At 38.4% G+C, this 26,479-nt stretch overlaps 1 protein-coding gene across 2 annotated transcripts in view; it reads right to left on the reverse strand.

Annotated features, from left to right (window-relative positions):
• The window catches only part of FANCC (FA complementation group C), a 263,701-nt gene that overhangs the window by 83,116 nt on the left and 154,106 nt on the right, over positions 1-26,479 (reverse strand). For both annotated transcript variants that reach the window (XM_043566837.1, XM_043566836.1), the window contains exons 6-7: positions 6,474-6,587; positions 5,526-5,590 (exon numbers count right to left, since the gene is read on the reverse strand). In XM_043566837.1, the coding sequence (XP_043422772.1) occupies positions 5,526-5,590; positions 6,474-6,587 (179 nt within the window). The remainder of the gene's footprint in view (positions 1-5,525; positions 5,591-6,473; positions 6,588-26,479) is intronic.

Below are 26,479 nucleotides of genomic sequence, written 5' to 3' on the forward strand. Positions count from 1 at the left end.
CTCTGTTCCTATCTTTAGCCCCAGGCAACAACTAATCTACTCTGTCTCTATAGATCTGCCTATTCTGGACACTTGGTAAAAATGAAATCATATAATATATGGTCTTCTGTGGCCGGCTTCTTTCACTAAGCATAATGTTTTGAGGTTCACACATGTTGCAGTGTGAATCAGTAGATTGTTCCTTTCTTACTGAGGAATGGTATTCTACTGTGTGGACATAACACATTTTGTTTATCCATTCATGAGTTGATGGGTATTTGGGTTGCTTCCACTTTTTGTTTATTATGAATAATGATATGAATATCTGTATACAAGTGTTCACATGCTTATTAGCCATTTGTACATATTTTCTGATGACATGTATTCCAATCTTTTGCCTATTTAAAAAAATTTTTTAATGTTTACTTATTTTTGAGAGAGAGAGAGAGAGAGGCAGAGTGAGAGCCGGGGAGGGGCAGAGAAAGAGGGAGACACAGAATCTAAAGCAGGCTCCAGGCTCTGAGTTGTCAGCACAGAGCCCAGTGCGGGGCTTGAACTCACAAACAGGGAGATCATGACCTGAGCCAAAGTCAGACGCTCAACTGACTGAGACACCCAGGTGCCCCTTCCTATTGTTTTAACTGGGTTGTCTTATTACTGAGTTCTTCATATATTCCGGATAGGAACCCTCTATCAGATGCATAATTTGAAATTATTTTCTCACAGTTTATGACTTGCCTTTTCATTTTTTAAATGGTGGTAACAGACAATACTTATTTGTTTAATCCATCCAGTTAAGGTGGACCTTTGGATCATTTCTGGTTTTGAACTATTACAAAATTAATATTTGTATGAACATTTGTATACAAACATTTGTATAGAGGGGTGCTTGAGTGGCTCAGTTGGTTAAGTGCCTGACTTCGGCTCAGGTCATGACCTCACCGTTCATGAGTTCAAGCCCTGTGTTGGGCTCTGTGCTGACAGCTCAGAGCCTGGAGCCTGCTTGGGATTCTGTGTCTCCCTCTCTCTCTGCCCCTTCCCTGCTCGCACTCTCTCTCGCTCCCTCAAAAATAAATAAACATTAAAAAAAATTTTTTTAAAGAAATTATTTGTATAGCAATATTTGTGACTACCTATGTTTTCATTTGTAGTGAGTAAATACTCAAGAATAGAGTTGGTGGGTCATATGACAAGTGTATATTTAACTTTATAATAAACTGCTACACTGTTTACCAAGTGGTCATACCACTTCACATTCTCACAGACAGCATATGAGAGATCCAGTGGTTCTAGATCTTCTCCAACACATATTGATATAAGTGTTCCCAATTTTAGTCATTTGAGGGAGATATACTTGGTATCATTTTTGGGTTTTTTTCTTGCTTAATTATTTGATTGTAGTAAAACATACATAATTGTTATCATTTTAATCATTTGTATTTGGTAACCATTCAGTGCTATTAAATACACTCACATGCTGTGTACCTGTCCCACAATCCATACCCAAAGCTTTTCAGTATCCTTAACATAAACTATAGAGCCATTAAACAGTAACTCCATTCCTTCCAGCCCCTGATAACCTCTGTTCTGCTTTCTGTCTCTATTGAGTTTGCCTCTTCTAGGTACTTCATATAAATAGAATTACACAATATTTTCCCCTCTGTGTCTGGCTTATTTCACTAAGCATGGTGTTTTCAATGTCCATCCATATTCTTGCATATATAAAAATTTTATTCCCTTTTATAGCTGAACAGTATTTTCTATTGTACTTATATACCTTGTTTTCTTTCTCCACTTCATATTTCATTGATGGGAACTTGAAGTGTTCCACCTTTTGGCTCTTGTGAATAATGGTGCCATGAACACTGGTGTACGGAGAAATATCTGTTCAAGTCCCTTCTTCCATTTCTTTTGAATATATGCCTAAGAGTGGAATTGTTGGGTCTTATTTTAAGTCTGTGTTTAATTTTTTGAGGAACTGCCAAGCTTTTCCACAGTGGCTGTACCATTTTACATTCCCATCAGCAAGACTATTCTTTCAGGAATCATCTTTATAGTTTGTTACATTCTCACCAACAATGCACAGGGCTCTACATTTTTAACTTACTTGCCAACATTTATTATTTTTCTTTTTTGTTTGTTTGTTTTTTAAATGACAGACCACTCTGGTACATGTGATGTGGTACCCATTGTGCCTTTGATTTGCATTTCCCTAATAACTAGTTATGTTGAACATTATTTCATGTGCTTATTGGCCAGCTCTATATCATCTTTTGAGACATGTTTAAACAACTCTACTGACCATTTGGGGTTTTTGTTTTGTTTTGCTTTTTATAATATATTTTATTGTCAAATTATTGCCCATTTTTGAATTGAGCTTTTTGTTATTGTTGAGTTTCAGTTCTTTATATACTCTAGATTTTAATCCTTTATTGGATACATGACAAAAGTTTTCACTCATTCACTAGGTTGCCTTTTTGCATTCTTGATAGTATCCTGTAAATTCATAAAAATTCTTAATTTTAATGAAGTCCAATTTATCTACTTTTTCTTGGTTGCTTATGCTTATGGGGTCATTATCCAAAAAAAAAAAAAAAAAAAAATCACTGCCAAACCTAATGTCATTAAGATTTTCTCCAGTGTTTTTGTTTAAGAGTTTTATAGTTTACTTTAAAGTTCAGATCCAAAGGATCCTATAAGCTGAAGGCAAAGACAATTTGTGATATAGCTTTAATTGGCAATAGCTTTACAAAAACAAAAAGGGACAAAAGTCCCTTGTTCCCAGCTTCTCTTAGTTAATAATTCGTTAAAAATGAAATGCTCACCAATGAAGACAACTTTGAATTCTCTTACACAGTGAAGAACATTTTGTAATGTGATTAGTTGCCTTTTAATTTGTTTGAATCTATTTGATTTGTTTAGTCTAGATTTTGGAATATTATGTTTCTTTTTTTAAAATATAATTTATTGTCAAATTGGCTTCCATACAACACCCAGTGCTCATCCCAACAAGTGCCCTCCTCAATGCCCATCACCCACTTTCCCCTCTCCCCCACCGCTTATCAACCCTCAGTTTGTTCTCAGTTTTGAGTCTCTTATGGCTTGCCTTCTTCCCTCTCTGTTTGTAACTTTTTTTCCCTTCCCCTCCCCCCATGGTCTTCTGTTAAGTTTCTCAAGATCCACATATGAATGAAAACATATGGTGTCTGTCTTTCTCTGCCTGGCTTATTTCACTTAGCATAATACCCTCTAGTTCCATCCACATTGCTGCAAATGGCCAGATTTCATTCTTTCTCATTGCTAAGTAGTATTCCATTGTATATATAAACCACATCTTCTTTATCCATTTGTCAGTTGATGGACATTTAGGATCTTTCCATAATTTGGCTATTGTTGAAAGTGCTGCTATAAACGTTGGGGTACATGTGCCCCTACGCATCAGCACTCCTGTATCCCTTGGGTAAATTCCTAGCAGTGCTATTGCTGGGTCACAGGGTAGTTCTATCTTTAATTTTTTGAAGAACCTCCACACTGTTTTCCAGAGCAGCTGCACCAGTTTGCATTCCCACCAACAGTGCAAGAGGGTTCCCATTTCTCCGCATCATCACCAGCATCTATAGTCTCCCGATTTGTTCATTGTAGCCACTCTGGCAGGCGTGAGGTGATATCTCAGCGTGGCTTTGATTTCTGTTTCCTGGCTGATGAGTGACACTGCACATCATTTCATGTGCCTGTTGGCCATCTGGATATCGTCTCTGGAATTCATGTCTTCTGCCCATTTCTTCACTGGATTATTTGTTTTTCGGGTGTGGAGTTTGGTGAGTTCTTTATAGATTTTGGATATTGGTCCTTTATCCAATATGTCATTTGCAAATATCTTTTCCCACTCCATCGGTTGCCTTTTAGTTTTGTTGATTGTTTCCTTTGCAGTGCAGAAGGTTTTTATCTTGATGAGGTCCCAACAGTTCATTTTTGCTTTTAATTCCCTTGCCTTTGGAGATGTGTCGAGTAAAGAAATTGCTACGGCTGAGGTGAAAGAGGTTGTTGCCTTTCTCCTCTAGGGTTTTCATGATTTTCTATCTCACATTCAGGTCCTTCATCCATTTTGAGTTTTTTTGTGTGTACGCTATAAGAAACTGGTCTAGTTTCATTCTTCTGCATGTTGCTGTCCAGTTCTCCCAGCACCATTTGTTAAAGAGACTGTCTTCTTTTCACTGGATATTCTTTCCTGTTTTGTCAAAGATTAGTTGGCCATACATTTGTGGGCTCAATTCTGGGTTCTCTATTCTATTCCATTGGTCTATGTGTCTGTTTTTGTGCCAATACCATACTGTCTTGAGGATTACAGCTTTGTAGTAGAGGCTAACGTCTGGGATTGTGATGCCTCCCACTTTGGTTTTCTTTTTCAATATTACTTTGGCTTTTCAGGATCTTTTGTGGTTCCATACAAATTTTAGGGTTGTTTGTTCTAGCTTTGAGAAGAATGCTGGTGCAATTTTGATTGGGATTGCATTGAATGTGTAGATTGCTTTGGGTAGTATTGACATTTTAACAATATTTATTCTTCCAATCCATGAGAATGGAATGTTTTTCCATTTGTGTCTTCTTCAGTTTCCTTCATAAGCTTTCTGTAGTTTTCAGAATACAGATCTTTTACATCTTTGGTTAGGTTTATTCCTAGGTATTTTATGGTTCTTGGTGTAACTGTAAATGGGATCAGTTTCTTTATTTCTCTGTTGCTTCATTACTGGTGTATAAAAATGCAATTGATTTCTGTACATTGAATTTGTACCCTGTGACTTTGATGAATTCATGTATCAGTTCTAGCAGACTTTTGGTGGAGTCTGTCGGGTTTTCTATGTAGAGTATCATGTCTTCTGTGAAAAGTGAAAGTTTGACTTCTTCTTTGCCAATTTTGATGCCTTTTATTTCATTTTGTTGGCTGACTGCTGATGTTAGGACTTCCAACACTCTGGTAAACAACAGTGATGAGAGAGGATATCCCTGTCCTATTCCTGATCTCAGGGGGGAAGCTCTCAGTTTTTCCCCATTGAGGATGATATTAGCTGTCAGCTTTTCATAAATGGCTTCTATGATGCTTAAGTATGTTCCTTCTATCCCAACTTTCTTGAGGGTTTTTATTAAGAAAGGATGCTGTATTAAGTCATATATGCACATCAACTATCTGTGGCCTTGGAAATACTGTTTGTATGTGTATGTATACTGTATGTATAACACAAACACATACACACTCTCTGAACTGAGTCCTTCCTTTGTTTGTGTATCCCTTACTGTATGTGTAGGGATTTTTACTCAGGGTCACAAGGGACGTTGCAGGATTTACTGCCCTAAAAAGCTGAAAGAATAGTGATTTAAAAAGAAAGTTTCATAAAATTCACAAATTTGCCATGTATAAATAATCTCTTCACACAGAATATAACTGTAACTATGAACATGAATTTCCTAAGAATTATAAAATTTTTCTCTCATAACCAAACTGATACATTTTGAAACTTGAGAAGGGGGATGTTTAGTTTAACACCTACCGCCTTTGAGTGTTAAATCCATTAAGATGATTCTCTCGGAGTTCAGACACTAACGATAAAACCATCTGTAAAACAAGATCAGTTGCAGGTTAACTCACACTGCAAAACAGGATTACATCAGTTCTATTTTTCTTGGTGTGAGTGATACTTCCGTTGAGATTCCCTACTCTCCCCTACCCGTCCTCTCCTTGTTTTACTTTGTCAAAATGAAAAGAAAGCAGTGCCAAGTCACATTTACAAATAACTTGGATTTTATTTTTAATGTCTGTTATTCTGCATTCCAATGTAAGCAAATGAACAATAGATCATTAATTTCCTAAGAAAACCAAACCTGTTAAAAAAAAACCACATTAAAGTTAGCTTATTTTTTCTTGCCTAATTTAGTACTTTATCTTTTAAAAATTCTATTTATGTATAAAGTTTCAAAAGACCAGAAAAGTTAACAAACATTATTTAGAAGAGTTATGTTAAGATCATAAATAAAATTTCTTGAATTTGGCTAAAATTCAAGGCAGAAGAAAACATAGCTTTAATAAGAAGATGAGAATATATAACACTATTTACAACACTGTCATTTATTGAATTTTTTGCTTTAACATAAATTCCTATCAGGAATTTTAAATACAAAATGCATCCAACAGTAAAAGGGTGTGTTTACATTGTTTAAGGAAATCTCTTCTTCCAAAAATCTTTGAGAGAATAAATGAGATCTGTTAAGAGAAGAAAGGGGTTGGGTGATTTAGAATAACCTCTCCTGGTTTCCCTCTTTTTTCTCAGAATCTCCCGCCTCAGGTTTCTTCCTTATATGGCTATAAGTCTGCCCAAGGTAAGAAGAGATAAACAGAGAAAAGTTAAACATCTCTCCTGGAAGAGTGAAATATTTCCATTTACCCTTTTTGCTGATGGTACATTAAACAACAAAAATTTCAATACATTAAAAATACTCACATTTTTAAGCAAACCAGGATAGTAATCTGCAGGTGCATATCCAAGACCTTGAATAAAAAGACCAACTTCTTTTGTATCAAATTTGAAGGCTGACAGTACATGAGATAGCAAGCCCTTAAAAACATGAACAGAAAAAGTTATTAAAAGTGAGTGCAAGTGGCATGTGCCTATTACATATAATGCCTAGAACCCATGTCCTCTGTAAATGCGGTGATCTCTATGAAAGGAGTAACCTTAGTTTGTCCAAATACCCAGTTAATGTGGATTCAAGATATAAAGAAATAAGTTGGCCTTAAAATTATCATATTAAAATAGGTCATTTATTTTACTATTCTATTTTTTCTCTTTATTTTTATAGAGAGCAAGAGAGAGCACACAGGTGGGGGAGAACATCTGGGGGGGTGGGGAAAGAGGGAGAGAAAGAGAGAAGGAGGGGGGGATGGAAGGAGAGAGAGAGACAGCCAGAGAGAGGGAGAGCCAGAGAGGGAGAGGGAAAACCTCAAGCAGGCTCCATGCTCAGGGCAGAGCCCAACACGGGCTCAAGATCAAGAGATCAAGAGTTGGATGATCAACCAACTGAGCCACTCAAGTGTCCCCAAAATAGATCATTTTAAACAAATGTTAACAGTGAAGCAAAAATAATGAATGAACAATGCTTACCCATATTAAGAATGTGATCTTTATTGTTTTTAACTCAGCAAAATATTTTTATCAAAGTAGATACAATAATTTAACACATGACAAGGAACACACCACAAATTACTAGGGAAAGGTTATGAATTAATAAATGGTGCTCTGGGAAAAATATTTAAAAAAATTAGATTTGTACCTTATGTCATTCATTAAAATATACCTGAACTTAATGTAAATTAAAGGGATCAATGTAAAAATTAAGTAAGGGGTGCCTGGGTGGTTCAGCTGGTTAAGGGTCTGACTTCGGCTCAGGTCATGATCTCACGGTTTGTGAGTTCGAGCCCCGCATCAGGCTCTGTGCTGACAGCTCAGAGCCTGGAGCCTGCTTCAGATTCTGTGTCTCCCTCTCTCTCTGCCCCTCCCCTGCTCATGCTGTGTCCCACTGTCTCAAAAATAAATAAACATCAAAAAAAATTTTTTTTTAATGAATGGAGAAGAACTTTGTAAACTGAAAATTAAGAGAGCAAATCATTGGCTGTTCTAAATAGAAATAAAATCTTGTGTGTCTTCAGAAAATAATATAAGCAAAACCTAGGAAGAATTTTAACAATAACATATAACCATAAGTAGTCAAATTCTTGTGCAAAATATCATATGACAAACACTAAGAACATACATAAAAAATGAGTATGAACAGATAATTCGTAAGACAAAATACAAACGTGCAAGAAACACATGGATAAATTCTTCACCCTCATAAACTCAAAGGGTAAATTTAAGCATCAACATACCATTTTTCACTTAATGAATTAAAGATTTTTACAGACCTAAATACCAAATGCTCATCTGGGTTCTCTGAAACAGGTACTCTGTGTGAGCTATTAAAATATAAATGGGTATCCATATATCCTGCTGCTGTGAACCACACTGAGGCACCCCCAGAGAGTGTGAGTGGGTATAACACAGCCTATAACCCACCCCAAGCTTGGACTGACAGGGCTATGTCTGCCCAGAGGTTTATAACCTGAACAAAGGCGCCTTATAGATTAATAGAGGCCTGCCTTATAGAGATCAACTTGAAAATATATATTAAAGGTTTTTTAAAAGCATTCAGAAGTTTTAATGTACCTGGCACACATTTAAGGAAATAAACCTAAAATGATGATGGGGATTATACTCAAAAGATGTTCACTACAATGTTCTTTCTTAGTGAAAAATGTCTAACAGCAGAGACTAATTTATCATACCTTCATTCAGTGGCTCATTGTAAACCATTAAAATGTTTATAAAGAATTTATGAGAGCATTTTAAATGGTTATATTACAATTTTAAATGAAGAAAGGAAGATGCAAATTTTAATACACAGAAACAATCTCATCAATTTAAAAATAATCCACACCATACATGGAAATGAAAAAATAATGAAGAAACTATCACCAAATATTAATAGTCTCTGTGATGGTGCTATTATGGATATATATTTTTTCTTTCTTTCCTTTTTTTTTTTTTTTTTTTTTTTGTTCCTTTAAGAGAGGGAGAGAGTGCAAGCAGGAAGAGGGACAGAGGGATGGAGGGAAACAGAGAGACACAGAGACAGAGACAGAGACAGAGAGAGAGAGAAAGGGAGAGAATATCTCAAGCAGGCTTCACGGTCAGCACGGAGCCCGACACAGGGCTTGATCCCACAACCCTGGGATCACAGTCTGAGCCAAAACCAAGAGTCTGTCGCTCAACCGACTGAGCCACCCAGGCACCCCTATATTTTTCCTTCTTTCTACTTTGGTATATTTTCCAGTTTCCTATGCATGTATGTGTACTATTTTTATACTCAGGAAAAAAATTTACTTTTTGAAAAAGTGTTATACTTGGAAACATTTTGTTTTTTAGTAGTAGCTTTATTGAGATATAATTCATATACTATGAAGTCTACTCTTTAAAGTATGCAACTCAGGGGCGCCTGGGTGGCGCAGTCGGTTGAGCGTCCGACTTCAGCCAGGTCACGATCTCGCGGTCTGGGAGTTCGAGCCCCGCGTCGGGCTCTGGGCTGATGGCTCAGAGCCTGGAGCCTGCTTCGGATTCTGTGTCTCCCTCTCTCTCTGCCCCTCCCCCGTTCACGCTCTGTCTCTCTCTGTCTCAAAAATAAATAAAAACATTTAAAAAAAATTTTTTTAAAAATAAAGCATGCAACTCAGTGGTTTTTCGTATATTCATAGGGAAATAAGCCACTTTATTTTTTTAACTCCTGCACTGCATTCTGTAAGTACACATTACAAGATAAAGTAAATTTGTGTATGTGCATCTAAATTTGTGAGTCCATACACATATACTTAGATAGGACTAAACCTAGGGAAATAAAATAATATAATAAATTTCACCTACCATCACACTTAATAAGCATTAAAAACACCAAAGGCTGACTCTCCTTCACTGGCTTGTTTGAAGCTACATAGGGGCTGTAGGCTCTTTGGCCCCTCAGGACTTTACGATGTCCTACTCTCTCTGCCATGAAGGTTCTTCCAGACCTGTTTAAAGGTCACTTCTTGAGGGAATTCTAACAGTTAAGACAACTAAAATTTACTGAGTGCTTTCCATGTGTGAAATGTTGTGCTAAGTTCTCTAAGTATGGCATCTCAGTTAAAATCCCATAAATCAAATTTTTAATAAAAATTCAATTAAGCAAGTTTCAATTAAGCCACCTATAAACAGGCGGCTACTATCATTATAATTCACACGATTGACCCTTAAAAAGTTAAAGCACTCGAGGCGCCTGGGTGGCGCAGTCGGTTAAGCCTCCGACTTCAGCCAGGTCACGATCTTGCGGTCCCGGAGTTCGAGCCCCGCGTCGGGCTCTGGGCTGATGGCTCAGAGCCTGGAGCCTGTTTCCGATTCTGTGTCTCCCTCTCTCTCTGCCCCTCCCCCGTTCATGCTCTGTCTCTCTCTGTCCCAAAAATAAATAAAAAACGTTGAAAAAAAAATTAAAAAAAAAAAAAGTTAAAGCACAAAGTACTACAGACCTAGTTGGTATAAAAAGTAATGCAGTGTATGTACAATAGAAGGAAACTGATTTCAAGGCTGCAATAGTTAAGAATCAGTTACGACTGTAGATCCTAAGGAAAACCATGCCAAGGCTTTCCCCTATAAATCCAGTGCCTCCAGAAGCACTCACATCCTGGGCCTTGGACCAGTGAGTGGAGGCTGGCTTCCCAAAAGTGCAGGAGTTACTTTGGTAGCTGAGCCAATGAAAGTTTAAAAAAAAAAAAAATCTAGGACATTCAATAGATTCAGAGGGGGTGACCAGGGATTGTAACTAATTCCTGAGAAATATTTAAAGTAGCCATAAACAGTTCCCTAGACAGTATTCACAATGCCTGTATTATGCAAGCTGACTATAACACCTAAGGTCTTGGAAAAATGAAAACAACCTAATTGTCAGACCTGTCCTGGCCTAAATTCCCAAAATGATATGGGTAGAAACTGATTTTTAAAAAATCAAATGCTATAAATATTAGTTCCCCACCCCACCTCTTGACCTGTTTAAAAAACAAAAACAAACAAAAAACCCCATACTGTAATATTCAGTGTTGGCAAGGATGTGGTGAGAGGGGTACTCTGCTGTTGTTGGGAGCACAAATTTATAAAGCCTTTCTGGGAAGTCACTTGATGTTATGTAGCCAAAACCTTAAAATTCATATCCTTTTACCCAGTTATTTAATTTCCAAGAATATATCTTAATGAATGTTTTAGGTTCATAAGCAGCATTACTTATAACAGTGAAAAACTGCAAGAAACAAAAGTACTCCACACAACACTGAACTGGTTGAATTCATCATGGTTTATCCAACAGTGTGAATTATGTTGTAAAAAGATATTTAATGACAATGCAACAATTTAAAAAGCAAGGTGTCAAACTGTGTTTGATGTGATTTTAATTTTGTATGGAAAAAAAATGCTAGGTAGAAATGTAACAAATAGTTAAAACGGATTTTTTTCTAGTAGTGATTTAAAATTTCTCCTTTAAACTATCTGCATTTCCAAAGTTTCTACTATTACCAAAGCTGGGGTTACTTACTCTATGGCCAAAACTTATAAGGAACCTCCCTATATCCACTCTACATGAGGCAGCTTGAATAATTTTTTTATCATAACAATGCAAATCTGATTGGTCTTCAGCTTAAGATCCTCTACGGCTTACTTTTTATCATAAAAAATGTTTTGTAGGGGTGCCTGGGTGGCTCAGTCAGTTGAGCAACAGACTTCGGCTCAGGTCATGATCTCATGGTTTGTGGGTTCAAGCCCCGCATCAGGCTCTGTGCTGACAGCTCAGAGCCCGGAGCCTGCTTCACATTCTGTGTCTCCCTCTCTCTCTGCCCCTCCCCACTCATGCTCTGTCTCTCTCTGTCTCAGAAATAAATAAACTTTAAAAAAAAATGTTTTGTAAAATAAAATTACATGCGGGGCGCCTGGGTGGCTCAGTCTGTTGAGCGTCCAACTTCGACTCAGGTCATGATCTCACGGTCTGTGGGTTCAAGGCCAGCGTCGGGCTCTGTGCTGACAGCTCAGAGCCTGGAGCCTGCTTCCAATCCTGTGTCTCCCTCTCTCTCTGCCTCTCCCCCACTCTCACTTTGTCTCACTCTGTCTCTCAAAAATAAATAAATGTAAAAAAAATTTAAAAAATAAAATAAAATTACATGCTTTAACTTATGTCTGTTTTCCCCATGATTCCCTAATACAAACTGCTATGGAGGGCCAAGAGAGTTTTATTCCTGGATAAAATAAGCATAGGTCCTGAGAAACAGCATACTGAGGTCTGGCTATGGTTACATAACTTCCAGACACCTCAAACTTTAGACCTTCAAATCTCTTTTTTAAAGTAAACTTAAAAACTGACAAGCAGTTCTCATTGTTAAGAATTTTTTTTTTTTACTGCCACCTAGTGGCTACCAGAAAACCATTAAACACAAAACCATTCAAGATTCTGTAGGCATCTAACGCCTGGACAAAAATTCATTCCTACAGTCGTATGATAATTGATTCTTTTGTAAATGCCAACAGAGCAGTCTTGGAGATTCTCTATTTCAATCTTCTCATTTGACTAATGAACTGATGAAGAACTGGGTTTCTGAATACAGGAATCAATATCAACAAAAAGGACATGAATGTAAACAAACAGGCTCTGACTTGAAGGGCTTAAAGAAAAAGTGCAAATCATTCAATCATCCTGGCTGTGGTCTAAGATCCTTCAAGGGTGGAAGGTGCAGTAATGAACACAGCTGTGGGCAAAACATCTGAAGTCCAATTTTGATTCATGCAGGAGTTTTAAGAACTCTGCTAGTATTTAAAAAGCCATTTTAAAAATGCTTATACCATTTATGGTGAACTTTCATTAAGGAGAGACATTTTAAATAAACCCGAGGAAAATCCACTGCCCTTGTTTTCAGGTGCTCTTTTTGTCCTCACCTCACTGTATCTGCTCTATCTTGAACAGGCAGCACATTCACAAGCGGGTTAGGAAAGTTGGACCAATGAGGCTGTGGTTTGGCTCACTGTTGGGTTGTGGAAGAAGGGCTGTGGTTTCTGCTCAGGCAGAGGGTTAGGAGAGCCAAACTGTGGTCAATCTTCTTGAACTGAGACAGAGCACATATTTCATGCTTCTCCAAACAATTTCTTCATCTGATCATTAAAGTCTTTTAGAATTTCCATCACTTTGGTCTCTATTGCATCTAGCTCTTTATACATACTATAAATAAAAAAACTGTTTAAACAAAGATCCCTTATTCATTCAACAAACATTTTGAGTGTGATCTGTATTCAAGCCACTCTCCTACGGTATTGGGGTATGAAGCCCCTGCAGCCCACGGAAGGGAGATGGAGATGGAAACAGCCGTAATAGAAGACAGAATGCAGTAAGTGCTACAACGAGGGGGTAAGACAATCACTGTGGGAACAGAGGAAGTAATGATTAATTCCAACTGTAGGGTTTCAGAGTGCTCCCAGAGATGATGACTTCTGAGCTGATTCTGATAGCTGGGTAAGGACAGCAAGAGTGAGGGGAAGGAGGCAGGGAAAGAGAGAAGATAGGCTGTGTAATGGGACGGACAGAGAAAACAACTAGGGAAGGAGAGAGAGAACTGGTGGGAAAGAACTATGGGAAAGGCCATAGTAGGCAGAGCAAAGACACATGGCAAATACTCCTGTCAATCCTCCTGCTCCCAGCCCTTGCTGGATGCCTCAGCACAGCTCACCCCCTACCTCTCCCACCCCTGCACCACACAGGGCTTCAGCCCACCTGGTCAAACTTACTTCTCCTGGTCTTTCTCTTTGATCTCTGCAATCTGGTGACAGCAGGCTCCCTGCTGGTCACCACATTCATCCTCCCCTTTCCCACCTCCATACCATTTCCTTATCCTGAGAAATCCAACAACCTCCACACATTTCTAGCTGCCAAAATTACACATATTTTTCAAAAATCCATCTTTCTCCAAACTCCTGTTCCAGTGCCTGACAGGATGAAATCGTACTCTCCTGAAATCTCCATGGTACCCTTTTTGTAGTTCTCTGACAGTGCCTACCAAGTTCTGCCTTGCACCGTAGTTACCTGTTTCCTCTTCTACTCATTGGCCCACCGGCTCCCCAAGAAAGGGACAGTCTTACTATCTTTATATTCCTTAGAGCAAAAGCTAGCCCACTACACTGTACATAATAGGCATTCAATAAACACTAGCCTGGGGCTCCTGAGTGGCTCAGCAGGTTAAGCGCCAGACTTCTGTGGGTTCACCACCTTGGGCTCTGTGCTGACAGCTCAGAGCCTGGAGCCTGCTTCAGATTCTGTCTCCCTCTCCTTCTGCCCCTTCTCTGCTTGCACTTTGTCTCTCTCTCAAAATAAAATAAAGACATAAAAAAAATTAAGAAAAAAAATAAAAATAAACACTAGCTTAATAAAAATAAATAGAATGAATTGCTCATTTACAGTTACTGAACAATATAATCACTGCAGGATTCCTCTGTGACCTCATTACAGGATAAAATAATAAATTTTGACCAAAAAATTTAATCCTCAAGGTATAACACAACATGTTTAATCTTATCTTCTCTCAAGCCTTTACCAAAGCATCTGGTCTATCAGTTGTCGGCCAATAGAACTGCTACCATTTTGAATACTTGGCAGATTCCTTTACTGTATAAAAATACATGTGCCCAAATACTGAATTAGTCACTTTTTTTTATATTCCCATGGCATTTTATGTAAATATCTAGTAAAACATTTATGTTATTATCCTGTTTGTTATACTTAAGTAATATTAAAATTCACAATTAATTATATCATTGCAAGTGATTTAGTTTCCTAAATTAGATACCATAGTGAAAACTGGCTAATTTTCTTAATAACACAATCTTAAATTATCATTGCCCCCTGACAAGAAACACAGTCTAGAATCTACACTAACATCTAAGCACTACCTAAATACATTACTTCACTGAAAAAGAAGAAAAATCCTCTATAAAGTAAAATGGACCAGCAGTGCTCTGTGCATAGTACTACACGACAAAACAACAAAGAAGATAAATGTTACAAACCTTTAAAAAGCATATATTAAAGACCTGCCTAAATGGAAAGATATACTATAGCCTCAGCAAGAAAAATTCAATGTCATGAAGAAGTAAATTCTCATACAAACTCAATGGAGTGCCATTAACAATCCTAAATAGGTTTTTGTTTGGTGGGACTTCTGAAGCTTGTCTAAAACTCACAGAGAAAAGCAAGTACTCAAACATATGCTAAGGAAAAGAATAAAATTACAGAAACACACAGCATGACTCCATTTCCATGAAGTTCAAAAGCAGGTACACTAAACAAGGTGCTATTCAGGGACACATACACAAGGGGCAGAACTACAAATTCTGCAAATTACTTCTGGATAAAGGTTCTAAGAAATAGAGTGAGATAAAGCAAATTAAGTATTTTACACCATCGCAATGATTCTGTGCCTGTTTGTCTGAAGCACCCATAATAGTGAGATTTCTCAGGGAAAAAATATCATTGTGGTGATGTAGTTTCACTGCTAACTCTTCTAAAATCTGAAATCCTTATCTAAAATTATAAGGCAGACTGTTATGATATAATGCAATACCCACTGTTGTTGATAAAACTAAAAAGAAATAAGATACAAATGCTTGAAGTTATTTAGAATTCTGTAAATTAAAAACACTTTACAAGCTTCCACAGTATTTTTTTTGTTATTTCTATAAATTAAGAATTAAAAAATATTTCAAAATGCAACTGGCACATGTAACTGGCATACCATCAGATACTAGCATAATTTATAATCCAAATCAAGAAGAAATGAGTCCTAAGTTAAAGATATGGATTTATTTCTAGTATGTTCTTTCTAAAAATCAGATATTTAATTTAACATAATTTTGAGGGGCACCTGGGTGCTTCAGTTGGTTAGGCTCCTGACTTGGTTTTGGCTCAGGTCTGATCTCACAGTTCGTGAGATTGAGCCCCATATCAGGCTCCCAGCTGACAGTATGGAGCCTGCTTGGGATTCTCTCTCACTCCTTTCTTTCTGCCCCTCCTCCACATGCACACTCTCTCTCTCTCAAAATAAATAAATAAACTTCAACACACGCATGCACGCGCGCACACACACACACACACACACACAAAACTATTCCTTTAGAATAAAAGTAAAGTTTTAAAAATAAAGAACTTACTACATTATTTCTTTCAACCCAAAACACTAGTCTGAATAAATTAACCTAAACAATGCCAGTATCCAATCTGGAACACGACAATTTGTTTCCAACAGTTAACAGTCTTATTAGTCCCATTTGGGTATGATAGGTTCAATCTAATAGATCTGCAATTACCATAGTTCCTTTTATTTCAATTCAATATTGAAACTATTAAATGATTTTTAATTTTCTAGAATGAGTATCTACTTAAGCCAAAGTGGACAAAGTCTAATTTAGTGAGCAATTTACTATGAAAGAAAATTAATCATACAAAACATGTACTGAGAAACACCTTTCCCTATCACATGGGGAAGTATGGTTCAAGAAACTAGGAAGCAAGATTCAATAAGTAGTTAGTCATTTATTATTTTGCCATTCTCATAAACCATACACTGTGAGGTATTAAAGTTCAAATATGACTCCAAATCAGGGAAGAGGACAGAGTACAATTGCTTTTTTCCTGAGAAAACTTGAAATCCTACCATTTAAAACAAATGGATTTATTACTCAGCACTCTTTTAAGTAAAGGTTAGTGCTGAGAAACTATGTACTGATCTAGCCCCTTCATGGGGCTATTGAAATACCCTTAAGATGATTAGATTCTTCTCAGTCTCTGCCCTATTGACGTTTTGGGCCTAATTCTTTGTTGTTGGGAGCTGTCCTGTGTATTCCTAGCTTCTACCCACTAAACACCAGTAGCCATGCCCGCTCCAAGTTGTGATAACCCAAACTGTCTCCAGATACTGCTGAATCCCCTCAAGAGCAAAATAGTCCCAGCTAAGAAGCTCTGGTTTAAACATACACCTGCTTTTTAAAATTAGTTTGGATTAGAGGTTTTGCATATTCCTGTTGTTTCTGGTATAAAGATGAGTATTGGCAATATAAAGAAGACTTTGTAATTGATATGGAAGAATTACAGAAGTTAGTATTATGTGAAGAAAGTAAGTTGCAGAATAACACATGTAGCATACTTCCATTTATATGAAAAGAAACATAAAAAATAATGTATTTTCATATATAAACGTAAAGACTAGAAGGATCTATAGATCTTCCATGACTTACAATAGCATTATGTCCCATTAAGTATATCATAAGACAGAAAGCGCATGTAATACCCCTAACCTACCCAACATCACAGCTTAGCCAGAGCTACCTTAAATGTGTTCAGAACACTTACATTAGCCCACAGTTGGGGTAAATCAACTAACCCAAAGCCTATTTTATAATACAAAGTTGACTATCTTATATAATTTATGGAGTGCTGTACTGAAAGGAAAAAAACAGAATGGTTGTCCATGTGGGTAGAGAATGTTGGTCAGTGTACGGGGTTGTTCACCCTCACAATCGCTGGCTGACTGGGAGCTGCCACTGCCCAGCATCACGAGGACTGATCACCCACTGATACCCTGGGAAAAGATTAAAGTTCAAAATTCAAAGTATGGTCTCTCCTGAATGTGGTCGTTTTTATACCATCATAAAGTCAAAAAATTGTCAGTTGAACCCTTGTAAGTTGGGGACTATCTGTACAGTCAGTTGATACCAGATATTTCTTCTGTGGAGGGATATGAAGGCTCCTATGTTTAAATTGTTTTCTGTTTGTTTGTTTGTTTGTTTTTTGGTCTGTGAGACATTTATATTGATGTATTATTTGTATAATTTAAAAAGGAAAGGAAGGAAAAAGGAAGACTTTGATTTTGATTCTAGCTATATGATCTTGGGGTAATTTTTTTTTTAAATAGCCTCCCCAGTTCCCATTTCTATTAAATGCAGATGATAAAGTTGATTGTATACATTTGTTACAAAATTAAGATAGGTACATGCATGGGAAGTAGCCAGCACAGAGTGTTGGCTCATAGCACGTCCCTGATCATTGGTAGCTGCTCTGTTGTAAATCTCAGTTTGAGTTAGGATGGAATATAACAGACAGCCAAGTAACTCAGTTCTTGGGTTTGGGGTATCTTTAACCTTCTCTGTCTTCATTATCATGGTCAAGGTCCACCTTTTGCCCTCTGAATCACCACAATGCTGGGTCTTGCATACATTCATCTGACAGTGGGGCTATCATCTTCAGGTTTATCATCTCATAATCAAGTAAGAAACAGATGAAGAGACCGAGGAAGAACCAGTGAAAATGAGGTCGCCTACCTCAGTGTTTCTCCTGGTGTGATGTGGAGACACTTCAATCAGAATCATCTGGTTCTCAATACCATGCAGACATTCCACTGAATCAAAACCTCTGGGTATAGAGCTTCTCTAAGAGGACCACTACCCACCTCACTGCACTGTGAAGTTTAAGGATCACCACTCTAGCAGCTGACCACAACCTGAACACCTGTGTATTTATCTTTTATGCACTGGCGGGAAAATTGAGACAATAGAGAGAAGCCCACATCTTCCGATCACCTCCCTACCTTTGCTGGAGTTAATCCTTCTCTGATCCAAAATCTATTCTAACAATGATCCAAACAAGCCTTACACCATCCCATGTAGTAAGATTACTCAAGCAGCTGAATGAGAATACGTTCAGAGTAGAAATATACCAGAGCGGAACTTGGAGTCAGACACACTTAGGTTCACCTAGCAGCTCTGTTGCTCAATGGAGAAAATCATTTACTGTCACTAAGCTTCAGTTTCTAAGATATCTTTGAAATGGAGAAAATAATACCTCTCAAGGTTAGGAGGACTGAAAAAAATCAGGTAGGAAAATCATCCGGCTAGAGATCTGGCTCACAGTAGGTGCTAAATAAATGTTAATTCTCATGGTTCAGTGCCAGGGCTAACCCAATTTCTTTGAGACAGGCCGAATATCTACAAGTTGCCCATTTTAGGAAGAGACAGAGACAGAGACTGAGAGAGAGAGGAGTCTTTGATGCATTCTGTTTCATAATCTGCCCACAAATCAAATATTAACAATTGCTTCTATCGAACTTAAATATTTTCAATGTCTCCAAATTAGAGACATGATTTGCACTCTCTCTCCCTAAGTTCTGTCTTCTGGGGTTCCCAGGAAAGCAAGTGTGGTGTCACTGTGGCCACAGCTTCAGGATGCACGCAAGCTGGTATTTTTCATGCAGGCCTCTCCATAAAAAATTCTCATTGGCTCTTGTCCCACCTCCCTCCTATCACGACTTCATTTTCAAAATACCCTCCCTCCCACCTCAGCTGTCCTTGCTTCTGGGGAGAGGACATTGTCAGAGAGTCCACAGGGCCAGTGAAGAAGGTCAGGGTTCCTGGAAGGCAAAAATTCCTGCCCAGTGAAAGGAAAATGTTAGTTTTCTTTGTATTTTGTATTCCTGTCCATACTTTTAATCTTCATAATCAATACAACTTATTATCCCTGTTGTTATCTGGCAGTCTGAAACAATGAAATGTTTGAGTCTGTTTTCTCTATAGGTTATCTCTTTGTTTCCTACTAACTTCTACTCCCTGCGGTGCTCCCGGGTCTCATGTCTAGCTTGCATACCCCAACTAATAATCTTTCCTGGTATGACTTGTGGTCCTGGTCCCTTTCCTAATGCTTAATCCACCCTAATCCTTTTCTCATTTTATTCTGAACACTCAAAATTATGGTCTGACATGCCTCTACAATTAAAAAAAATAATGTTATAAATAAATTGAAAATCAACTTCTAAAAGAGAATTTCTTTTAATTTAAAATTTGGTATATGCAACACTGTCATGATTGCATAGTATTTGGACATTCTGGTGTGCTATTATTCAAATCCTTTGTAGATCAATTAAACGTACCAATTGATCTCAATAAGATGAAGCAAAGTTACTCACATCTCTTTTACACTTTCACATCCATAGCCAAAACAAATTACTACAGACAGATTTCTGTAGCTTTTCCTTCAAAATCCTGCTTTCAGGGTTTTTTTTTTTTCTTTTTAAAATTTATACGTCCCACTGCAGTTTCAATGAAATGATCTACAATAAAAACCTAACTGGCCTGGTATTTTTAGAGCCCTTTTTACTATGAAATAAACACTCAGAAATCTGGAGAATTGCAGTGGTTAAGTGTGTTAAGTGAGAAGGAAGGCTGCTCATTCATAGAACCGCCCAACACCCATTGTTTACATAGCCTATTCCATGAGCAGGATGCTGACATAACACAATTCACAGAATTTCCAAACACAGGTCCAATCATAACAAAGTCTTCAACTTTTACTTTTGCTTACAGAACCTCTTGCTTGCTCACTGCGGGGGGAGGGGAGGCAGGGGGAGAAATACAGTTGGTTTTCCAAAAACCAAAATCAAAAGGCTTTAGAAAATAAGCCTGAACCAAAATAGCGGTATGAATGATTCAAACAATGGCATTGAAATATATCTATAATCACATACTATAGAAAGACATAGGTAGGAAGACATAGAAACGTACGCTTTATACTTACTGTAAGCAGGTCACGTGTTTAATAACCATGTTGCCAAGCTTAAATGATCACTCCTTTGCAAGCACCCTCAGTTCCCTGCTTGCCACCCTCACCCTGATGTGCTGAAGTACTTGCCTTGTAAAATCCCAACCCTGTGAACCCATCTCTACCTTGTCTCCACCAGACCCCACACACCTGACACTGGTGAGAACATCAGACACCTGAGCCGCCTGCTCTGGCTCTGATTTCATCACCACACCCCATGAATGGGCTCAGCATCGCCTCACAACCCTCCTATGCTTGTGGTCAATTTGCTCCACAACTTTGTGAGCAATTATTTCATATCTCCTCCTCTCTCATCACACCACTGCCCCCTTCCCACAACTCCTGGCTAAGGACCTCGTCTCATAGTTGAGAAAACAGCAATTAGCCTGGAACTCTCTCATATTGTCACCAACCAGTTCATAAACTTACCTATATGAACAGCCCCGTTTTCTGTCTTTCCCCCTATTCTGAAGGGGAGAAGTGTGTCTCTGCTCCTACAAAGTACAGGTTCCAAGTGGGCTCTGACCCCCTACTACCTTCTTCGCCAGGACTCTCTATAGCAGTGATCCTCATGCTCTCTGGAATCATCACTGGACTGTTCACATCAGTTCATAACATGCTCTAAGATCTAACTTAAAAAAAAAGTTCTCCTTAATCCAACATCTCCCTCCTAATTACTGCCTATTTCTTGCTCCTTGTTTAGCAGTCTCCTGAGGAAGCTGTCTAAACTTGCCTTCTCTATTTCCCCACCTCAAATTCATTCCCCGGTCTTCTCCAATCTGGCTTCCACCATTTCATTTATCCAAACTCCATGATGCAAACCAACGGACCCGCCTCTATCCTTAGACCGCTCACCTCCTCAGCAGCATCCTAGGTGTTGGCTCTTCTCCCAGAGCCACCACCTTCTACACACACCCAGCACATGCCACAGTGGGGTGGGGCACACAGCCAGTGTGGGCACACTGTGTCCCCAACTTCCATTCGCTTGAAACATTTTTGTTTTAGCTGGTGGCATACTACACTATACACGTTTCTCTCTTCATCCAGTCTAATATGCTGGTACTTTTTCCTCAACCTGATTTTTAAGTTTTGGAGCCCTCAAGAGCTCATTGTGAACCTCCAGGAGATCTTTTCTAGTTCTATCATTTTAGACACCGTTTACTACTGAAGTCTTCTGTTATAAAGAGTTTAAATCCACTTTTGATATCAGATTGCTATGAGCTTTCAAGTCCCACTGCTCCCTTCCCCCTTCTGCTCTATATCTCAACAGCTAACAAGGAAGCTGATAAGAAAGCCTCGGTGCTCTTTCCTGTGGCTTACACATGGCAACTCCTGCCCAAGTCCATCCTCTAACCACCATAAAAGTCAAACCAGTCTCCTTTCTTCCTCTCTCAAGTCATTTCTGGAACAGCTGGGGAGCCAGCTCTCATCTCCTTAGAAAGCCCCATTATATGAGTACTAAATCTTTTCATACCCTCTTAGTATGTGTGCAGTGCCCTCTTGGTTTAAGTGTGAGCCACTGATCTCTACATCAGAACCAAATTTAGGGAGGGCGTCAGGAGGTCCATCTCACTCTTGTTGGGTGACTGCAACACATTCCAAAATTCTAGCTCCAGCCCTGCTCCCTCTCCTATGCTCCAGATCCATATATGCAACTGGCTTACTTGATGTCTTTGAATGTGGAACAGATCTCTCAAATTTAACAAGTCTAAGACTACTATTATTCCAACCTTCCCCAAACCACTTTTTCATCTTTGTCATCTGAGTAAATGTCACCATCCACATGGTTGTTCAAGTCAAAATTTTAGCTGTTACCTTTGATTCATCCTTCATACCCTTTCCCTCATCCTCCATATCTGATCTATCAGCTGTCCTGGTGTCCTTCTCTCTAGTACCATTCTTTCCTTCCTTCCTTCCTTCCTTCCTTCCTTCCTTCCTTCCTTCCTTCCTTTTAATGTTTATTTTTCAAGAGACAGAGAGAGAGAGACAGAGAGAGAGAGACAGAGAGAGAGAGAACGAGAACGCAAGCCAGGGAGGGACAGCGAGACACAGAGGAAGAAAGAGAGAATCCCAAGCAGACACCACACTGTCAGCATGGAGCCTGATGTGGGGCTCAGACTCACAAAAACCGTAGAATCACGACCTGAGCTGAAACCCAGAGTCGGACCTCAACTGACTGAGCCACCTATGCGCCCCATCTAGTACCACTGCTTTCACTCTGATCCCTTCCACTATGATCTCTCACCTAGATGCTGTCATAGCCTGCTACCTGCTTTCCCTCTTTTTATTCTTGCCTCCTCCACCCAGATCCATTTTCCATAAGGCAACAAGAAGGGGTGTCAGGATATAGTCTTCTCAGGGGCAAAACAATATTATAGCGAGAAATTCTGTGAGTTTTGAGTGCAGTAACAGTTTTGATGAGACTGGTTTCCTAATGGAATGGAGATCCAGGGAACAATGAGATCAGCCCCCAGAATGTGAAAATCAGAAGCTCAGTTACCACTGTGGTTCAGCTAAACCTAGGTAAACAGTTCGTTTCCTGGAGCTAACAACAGGAGGAAATCACTAGGTAGCCATCACGTGGTTCAGAGCATTGACCTGGCAGTAGTCACCTTCACTTACTCCAGGATTCAAGGACAAGAAAGTCTGTTCACTCTCTAGTTCCTGCCATAGATATTTTCAGTTGAAACTTGACACCCAATAATGGGAAACCCAGTAATAAAACAGAAAGTGGACTACACGTCCAAAGACCCAAGTCCTGGTTTCCAACCCAGTCAGCTTTCTAAATGTTTCTTAACATTTAGAGCCTTGCTTTCTCATTTTCAAAATGAAGATATATTTTTCACAAGGAATTGTCAAATGCATTTATGTATGAACAAACTGTAGAACACCACACAAATTTGAGTTTTTAACATAACCCCCTTTGACATGCCCTTTAAGCAAAAAATACTTTTGATGCAACTGAACTTTTTATTACTAACAATTATAGAAGCGACAGAGTAAAGATCATTATGGAAATTTCACAGATACACAACTATGCACACAAAGTGAAGATTCTTGGAACTGGCCTAAATACAGAATTCTATTCCCAGCTTGTTTCCCCCCAGATTGTCAGTCTTTTCCTACACAGTTTCATTTTCCACCACACTCCCTGGCCTCCCTTCATCCAAAGGTTACATGTGAGAATGGATTTCAGTCAGTAACCATAAATTCATATATTGTTAACACCAGTGGAAAAACAAGAGTCTCTTGTGAGAGAGTTGCTTTACCATTAAAACTCTACCATAATGTATCTATATTCAAAATAAGTTAGAGGGCACTGAGCACCTAATATGTACCTCACTTTGGAGATGTAACAGTCAACAAGCCAGTTTAAGTTGCTGCACTCATGGAGTTTACCTTCCAGTGAGGAGAGAAGTAGGAAGGAATGGATAAATAAAATACACAATGATAAGAGATGATGATCAGGATGCTGTGACTAGAAAAAAGGGGAGAAAAAGTAGGCTTACTGTATATAAGGAAGGGAGGCAACTCTGAAGGCTGAGCATGAGACCAAGGCCTTAAAGAAAAGGAAGAAATAGCATTTCAGGCCAGTAATCAGCAAGTTCAGATCAATGGCAAATAAGAAAGTACACTGCAGAACCCCCAAGAAGGCCAGTGTTGCTAGGCCGTGTGAGCAGGGAGTAGAATGGGATGCTACAGGATGGAGGTAAAACAGGGTTCCAATCACATAGGATCCTGAAGGCTGTGGTAACAGGAACTGGGGATGTCATTTCAAGCATAACAGGATGAAACTAAAGGGTATTTAGAATGAAAATGATCTGATTTATATTTTTAAAACTATTAAATTTAAGCTTTATTTTGCAGCTAATGAAGAGCAATGAAAATGTTTCTGAGGAGGGTATTGGCATAAGCAATGCTTTACGAAGACTGGGTTGGCAACACTGTGCAAGGCATACTAGAAGAGGAAGAAGACATTGGAGGTTGCCATTAACAGCCAACTATCACGTAAAGTCAAAAGGCAGCAAGTGCCTGAAGTGCCCTGATAACAAAGGACTGAAAAGAAAGGATGAAAGGGAGACATACCACACAGGTGGGATGCACAGGACTTGGTTTGAATGAAAGAGAAGAGGAGGAACTGTGGGGAAGTTTTCAACCAAGACACACAAAGTATAAAGGCAGAGGCCCAGGCAAAGGAAAGATTCAATTTTAGCCATGATACCACTTGCTTCTCATTCTACAGTTACCACTCTGCTACCTCACTGTATTATTCCAGCCCAACAACACTCTAGTTGTTTCTTACCCAAGGCTGGGCATCAGTATCATCAGACCCCAGGCCACACATCAAACCCCCTGAAGAAGGACACGGAAGTTATTTTTTAAAAATCCCACCAGTGATTCTGATGTGCAGCCAAGGCTGAAACTCACTGGCCCAAACAGAGTATAAAACCAGAATTGATTTTGTTTGTTTTTTGGGTGGAAGATTATTTTGGTCATGTTCCTTCCGGAAGAACAACGCTAGCATTTCCTTTACTGTGGGTCAGCTGGTGATAAATTCTCTTGCTTTTTGTCTGAAAATATCTAATTCTGAAAAGAATGACAGCCTTTTCACCCCCACCCCTCAGCATTTGAAGATCTCATTACACCGTCTTCTAGCCTTCATGACTTCTCTGAGAAGTCAGTAGTCAGTCTAATTGTCAAAGCCAGTACCACAGTGACAGAGGTAAGGCACTTGCTTTTAGTGTGAAACTGGATCCACTGCCATGTCCCTACCCAGCAACATATGAGTGATCCACTTCCTCGTCATCCTCACGAGCATTAACTGCTCTATTTTGGAGTCATTTTGACAGGTGTGTGGTGATATCTCATTGTGATTTTATTTTTTGCATTTCTCTGATGGCTAATGATTTGAACATCTTTTCATGTGTTTAATTTACCATCTGTACTTCCTGTTTGTAAAATGTCGGTTCATGTCTTCTGCCCATTTTCTAATTGAATTGCTTGTGGTTTTACTGTTGAGTTTTGAGACTTTTGTTCCCTTCATGTACTGTACTTTTGGTAGTAAGTCTAAGATCTTCTATTTTTTTTCCCAAAAGTTTTATAATTTTACATTTTATGTTTAGGTTCCTGATCCATTTTGAATTAATTTTTGTGTAAGTTGTAATGTTTAGGCTGATGTCCAAGTACACCAGCACCACTTGTTGAAATTCCTCCACTGAGTTGTTTCTGTACTTGTCAAAAATCAGTTGAGCCTATTTGCGTGGCTGTATTTCTAGAGTCTATCCTGTTTCAATCATCTATGTGTTTATGCCTCTGCCAATAACACCTGATATAATTACTGTAGCTATTATAGGAAGCCTTATGATTGAAAAGAGTGATTACTCCCACTTTATTCTTCTTTGTCAAGATGGTTATACCTATTCTAGGGCCTGGGCCTTTCCATATAAGTTTTAGGATAAGTCTATGTGTACCAAAAACCTTGCTGGGAAGTGCTTTAAACTTACAGATCAATTTGAAGAAAACTGACATCTTTCTTATGTTGAGTCTTTCACTGCATGAATACTATATGTCTTTCTGTGGATTTAGGTCTTTTTAAATTAATTTAATCAGCATTGTATTATTTTTATCATTTTTAGATTATACAGCCCTGTGTTTGTTAAGTATATAACTAAGCATTTCATTTTCTTTAGGGGTGACTATAAGTGATATTGTTTTTAATTTCAGTTCCCACATGTTCATTGTTAGTATATGGATATGTAGTTGACTTTTGTGTGTTGAACTTGTATTTGGCAATTCTGCTGAACTTACTTATCAGTTCTAAGAGTTTTTTCCTTTTTTCTTTTCCTTTTTTTTTTGTTTGGTAGGTTCCTTGGGATTTTCTATATTGACAGTAATATCATTTGCAAATAGGGATAGTTTTATTTCTCCTTTTCAATATAGGCCTTTTATTTCTTTCTCTTGCCTTATAATAGTGGTTAAAACTTCCAGTGCTATGAAAATAAACACCCTTGCTTTGTCACTGATCAGAGGGGGAAAGCATTCAATTTTTCACCATCAAGTATGATGTTATTAGTTGTAGGTGTCTGGTAGATGCTCTGTATTAAGTTAATTCCCCTCTATTCCTAACTCACTGAGAGATTTCTGTCATAAAAGGGTACTAGATCTCCTCAAATGTTTTTAACTTGCATCAATTGATATGAAAACATGATTTGTCTTCTTTTGC

This window comes from Prionailurus bengalensis, chromosome D4 (assembly GCF_016509475.1).
Source record: "Prionailurus bengalensis isolate Pbe53 chromosome D4, Fcat_Pben_1.1_paternal_pri, whole genome shotgun sequence".
In the NCBI taxonomy this organism is placed as follows: domain Eukaryota; kingdom Metazoa; phylum Chordata; class Mammalia; order Carnivora; family Felidae; genus Prionailurus; species Prionailurus bengalensis.